The sequence below is a fragment of the Eretmochelys imbricata genome, chromosome 1, assembly GCF_965152235.1.
Source record: "Eretmochelys imbricata isolate rEreImb1 chromosome 1, rEreImb1.hap1, whole genome shotgun sequence".
In the NCBI taxonomy this organism is placed as follows: domain Eukaryota; kingdom Metazoa; phylum Chordata; order Testudines; family Cheloniidae; genus Eretmochelys; species Eretmochelys imbricata.
Genome location: NC_135572.1, coordinates 167669770 through 167674863, shown reverse-complemented (window position 1 = coordinate 167674863; position 5094 = coordinate 167669770). Strand labels below are relative to the sequence as shown.

General features: G+C 40.6%; 1 protein-coding gene across 1 annotated transcript; it reads right to left on the bottom strand.

The window, feature by feature from the left end:
- Nucleotides 1–345: 345 nt before the first annotated feature.
- On the bottom strand, nucleotides 346–1023 carry LOC144259087 (claudin-8-like). The gene has a single exon (XM_077807267.1). The coding sequence runs from the start codon at nucleotides 1021–1023 to the stop codon at nucleotides 346–348; it is 678 nt and encodes a 225-aa protein (XP_077663393.1).
- Nucleotides 1024–5094: the final 4071 nt, after the last annotated feature.

The window sequence follows — 5094 nt, the reverse complement described above, 5'->3', positions numbered from 1 at the left end:
CCTGTTCCAAATAACTATTAAAAAGAAATTAAACATTCACTTTTACATGGATGCTAAATATTTTTAAAGCAAATTGAAACTTTAAAACACCTAAAAAGATAAAGGTGTGATTTCTCCCCCTACCCCCCCCCATGATAAAACTTCATAATACATTGTCTGTCTGTGTTGCAGTATTAGCTATGATAGAGTTCATAGATTTAACCATAGTCTATGAATTTAAGGATGGCTACTATAGTTAAGGTATGAAATACAAATAAAGTTTCCTCTGACCTACTTGTAGTTCAATGTGAACACTGAAGTCCGTTCACAACGACTGACTTGCTGAGCTAAAAGACCAAGAAGCAGCTAGACATACTGACTTTTGGAATATGAGCTTTCAGTTTTCCTTTGCATATGATGAGTTTTGTAAGATGTATGATGTGAAGGCGCGGAGAACCTGTAGTTTCTGGCTTTCTCATTACAACGGCAGAAGCAACAGAATATTGCTCCCCCGGAGATGAGACAGAATGCAGATACCCAGCCTATGTAGAGGGCCTCCCCAAGTTCTCGTTTTTGTGCTACATTGACAACTGGATTGTAGAAGTCTCTGATGATGGTATTGGCAACCCAACACACTGGGATGAACACAACAATACCAGATAGGATGAAGAGGACTCCAGCTGCCAGCAGAATGTGACCCTTGGTTTGCTTGTTGTTCCCAGTGCACTGTGTGCACTTCATGCCCATAATGGCTATTATAAAAGCAAGAAATGAGAGTGCTGAAGCAGAACACATCAGTCCTCTGGATGCCTGTAGATCAGGTGAGAGTGCCAAGAGGGAGTCGTAGACTTTGCACTGCATCCTGATGTTGGCTTGTCTGATGCAGTGCATCCATAGTCCTTCCCAAATGGTCTCAAATACTATAATGTTGTTTTCAATGAAGGCAGTTACTCTCCATTGAGGCATGCCAGTGATTGCAAAAGTCCCAACTAAGCCAATGCCTCCAACTACCAGTCCAACAATCTGAAGTGCACGACTGGCCATATTTCCGTCTGAGACAAGGCAGGACAACAAGTTCCTAAAGCAGTTTTGTTTGAAGAGATGCTCCTCCAAAATAGATCTTGATTGTGCCAAGAAGCTTTTAAATAGGCAGTCTCTGCTACTTCAGACCAGCTTAAATCTGGTGTATGCTGGCTAGTACTCAGCTGCATTTCATTGTCTTTAAAATTCCACTGACTCAAACAGGTAAACTGACCGATCAGGTGTAACAGCTTTCAAAACCAATAAAAGACTAGACAGGGCTGGGTTTGTCTAAACCAGCAAAAGACACTGAGGATAAATATGCTCTGCTTTCCTTCTAGAAAACCCCCAAACCTCAGGTTTAACCCTCACTTATTGTATAAACGTTTTTTTACATGTGTCAGGGAAATAAGCCGGTCTTTGTAATGAGAGGACACACAATATTTTTACATGCATGGCTGCAGCTACTTGTGCTGCAGGTTCTATCTGCTTCAGAAATCTGCTTAGCCAAAGTGCAAGAAAGAAAGCTGAGATACGTTGACTGCTACAGGGTTGCTGTAGGTTACTTGGGAGACGGTGCTTTTTTTTGTATTAATGTTTCTGAAGCTTCGAGGAAAATACTGCTATGATGGGATCAAGGAATAAACTAAATCAAAAAGAAAACCTGACACCATGAACTAAAACAGATGTCTTAGCAGAGGATAACCAGAACTGTAAAAGACAATTTAAAGTGTGTAATAGAACAATAAAAGGCCCCATTCCTAGGAATACTTATATACTTGCGTAGTTTTATACATGTGGATAGTCCCATAGAGTTGAACAGGTGTACTCAAGTATGTACAGGTATTCATGTACTTAAATGGTTACAGGATAAGAGGTATGGAGTGGAGTTTTTAGGTAATGCAGAAAAATAGTTCCCCACCTGAAGCTGAACTAAGAGACTATCCCTAATTTAGCCCCATAGAGAATTTCAGCTTTGAAAGTAAAACCATTTCTGAGCTATCCATATCCAAAAGAAAAATTTTCTAATAACTGGAAAGAAACATAATTTGAAGTTCATAATTGAAAAAGAACTACTAAATAGATCTTGATAAGATTTCCCCCTCCCCCCCCACCGCACCTCCCCAAAAAATTACCTTTGAGCAGAAAACAATCCTAGAAAATCTCAGGATGAAAGGAATTTTTTTGGGGGGGGAAGTCAGAAGCAACAGAAAGCATCAGTGGAAAATCCAGAGGAAACTCCCATGAATACAATGGGATTTCTCTTGATTTATACCAGTGAAAAAATAATTTGGCCTTCTGTCTATCTTTAACACGGGCAGTGAAGCTGCCCCATATGTTGAGGAAGTGATTGCCATATAATATCTCCAAAGACAGGTTAATGATACTGCTCACTGGAGATTAATATTCTCTCATTCACCTCTTATTTTTTTTCCTCACCCTTGGTTCCTTTTTTCTTCTTTAAAACATACTATAGAAATTAAATGGAAAAAATTACAATAATGCAATACTAGGTCTGAAAAACTAATTATTCAAAAACCCAAGACATTCAAAAGTCAAGGATCCTACAGGAATGTTAACTTGACAATATTGCATACAGATTGTATTTTATATTCCTGTGTGTGCGAGAGAGAGAGAGAAATTCCTTGCTGCTATACAAGTCTTTGCCTCGTTTTTGTTCAGTGTGGTTTTCTATATTCTTAAGTGGCTTGTGGCTCATCACCTACAGTGTTCTGTGCTGCCAAGGACACCTGCTCCCAAATAATGTTAGAGAGACAAGGTGGGTGAGGTAATATATTTTATTGGACCAACTTCTGTTGGAGCCACACAAAGCTCTTCATCAGGTCTGGGAAAGATGCTCCCAGCGTCACAGCAAAATGCATACACCAAATAGAGTTTATCTTTTTTATCTGCTGAAAGGTCTACCATATCTCACCCTTATCCAACCTCTCATTCCTTGAGTGCTGATTTGTTTCTAAGTTCTATATTTAGTTATTCCCTTTCCCTTATGTTCTGAAATCACAGCTGTTACCTCTGCACTTACCTAACCCAATGGCGTTGGGTACCTTTCTCTGAAAAGCCCAGTTATCCTGGTGGTGTCCCTTTTTTGCTTGCAGTTCCCAATGCCTTTTTTTTTTTTGAGTCTGAGAGCTATTTAATCAAGCCTACTCAAATGAAACTTGCTGCAGTACTTTGCAGACATCTGCTTCACAGCAAGGCTATGCTGTACCCACAATACTCCGCTTGCCCTGCTTTTTCTCTGGCATTAGATATGTTTACAATTTTAACCTCTGTTTTTAAATATCCACCACTGCTAGTTGAACCCATTTCTACTATCTCTGATAGCAAAACATAGGCATAATCTAGTATTCTTCATTAATTAAGGTTGTCTTTGACTACCTCAGTCCTTTTCACTTGGTCAGGCACCCTTCTCTCTCCCTAAGGGTCTTTGATTCTCTGGTATGGTACCATGAGTGCAAGAGACAGGATAGTGCCCTCCTGTTAGAAGTGGGGTATTCCTGTTCCTAGCAGGGAGTTAGTGGCCAGACTTGGGCCAGGTTTCTCTCTTCCCACCCCCTCCTCCCACCTTCCTCCCCCTCCAGAATTCACCTTTGGGCTGAGAGCAATCCTGAAAAATGTTAGCACTAAAGGAATTTTAGGAGGTGGCGGGGTGGGTGTGCGGGGGAGCCAGAAGCAAGAAGCAACAGAAAAAACCCAGAGTAATTCAGAGAAACTCCAGTGAAGTCAGTGGGGTTTCTCTAGATTTATACCAGTGTAAACGAATGAAGAATTTGGCCTGACATCTGTATGTAACCTTAGCATGAGTAGTGACACTGCAGATATGAACCTAGATTTATGATGGTAAACTATAGCCATGTACAACTCCTAGCAGTCAGGGAAGCATCATTTCCAAGGAGCTGCCAAGCCAGTGACTCTCACTGGGCTAGATGCTGGTCCCATTTATAATGGTATTAATCCAGAGTAATTCCACTGAACCCTATTGTATTACTGTAGGAACCAAATTAATTACTATAATTTTAGACATCTGTCACTGAGATCATGCTTAGCAGGTGGCAAGCAAGGAATGTCATATTGTCATAACTGTTTTCAAGTATGTAAAAGATATGTAAAAGGTTGTTACAAGGAGGAGGAAAAAATTGTTTTCTTAACCTCTGAGGATAGTTGAAGTAGCAATGGGTTTAAATTGCACCAAGGGAGGTTTAACTGTCATGGTGATTAAGCACTGGAATAAATTGCTTAAGGAGGTTGTGGAATCTCTATCTTTGGAGATTTTTAAGAGCAGGTTAGACAAACACCTGTCAGGAATGGTCTAGATAATTAGGCCTGGGCTACACGGGGGGGGGGGGGGGTCTGAACTAAGGTATGCAACTTCAGCTATGCTATTCGCATAGCTGAAGTCAAAGTATCTTAGTTTGACTTACCTGGCTGTCCTCACAGCAGCGAGTCGACTGCGGTGGCTCCCCCGTTGACTATGCTTACTCCTCCTGCCGAGGTGGAGTACAGGCATCGATTTGGGGATTGATTTATCACTTCTAGATGAGACGCAATAAATCGATCCCCGATAGATCGATCACTACCCGCCAATCCGGTGGGTAGTGAAGACGTACCCTTGAGTGTCGCCACAAGTGCAGGGGATTGGAATAGGTGACCTCTCGAGGTCCCTTCCAGTTCTATGACTCTATTATTGTGTCAAAAGTGAGGAGTATTTCAGAAAAAAGCTGTGGCAAAATTAAGTGTGTGGTTTGAAATTTTTGCGGGGCTCTCTAAAATTTATTATGGATCCAAGCCCCAACTAGTCTTAATCCACCCCTGCCTCAGGGGATAGTCAACCAATGAGAGTTTGTTCTGTTGATGCTTATAATCTTATTCAATTTTCTTGCTCAAATTTTATGAGTGTCTGTGTAAAAAACCAATGTACGAGTAAGTAAACCAAATATGATACAAGCAACAGGACTGATTTTTCTTGTAGACTACTTAAATAGTAATTTACAGAACACGGAAAAGGTTGAAATACAATTTAGTCACCTTATTGATTAACATACAGAATCATTAAAGCTTGCCAGATAAATTCAT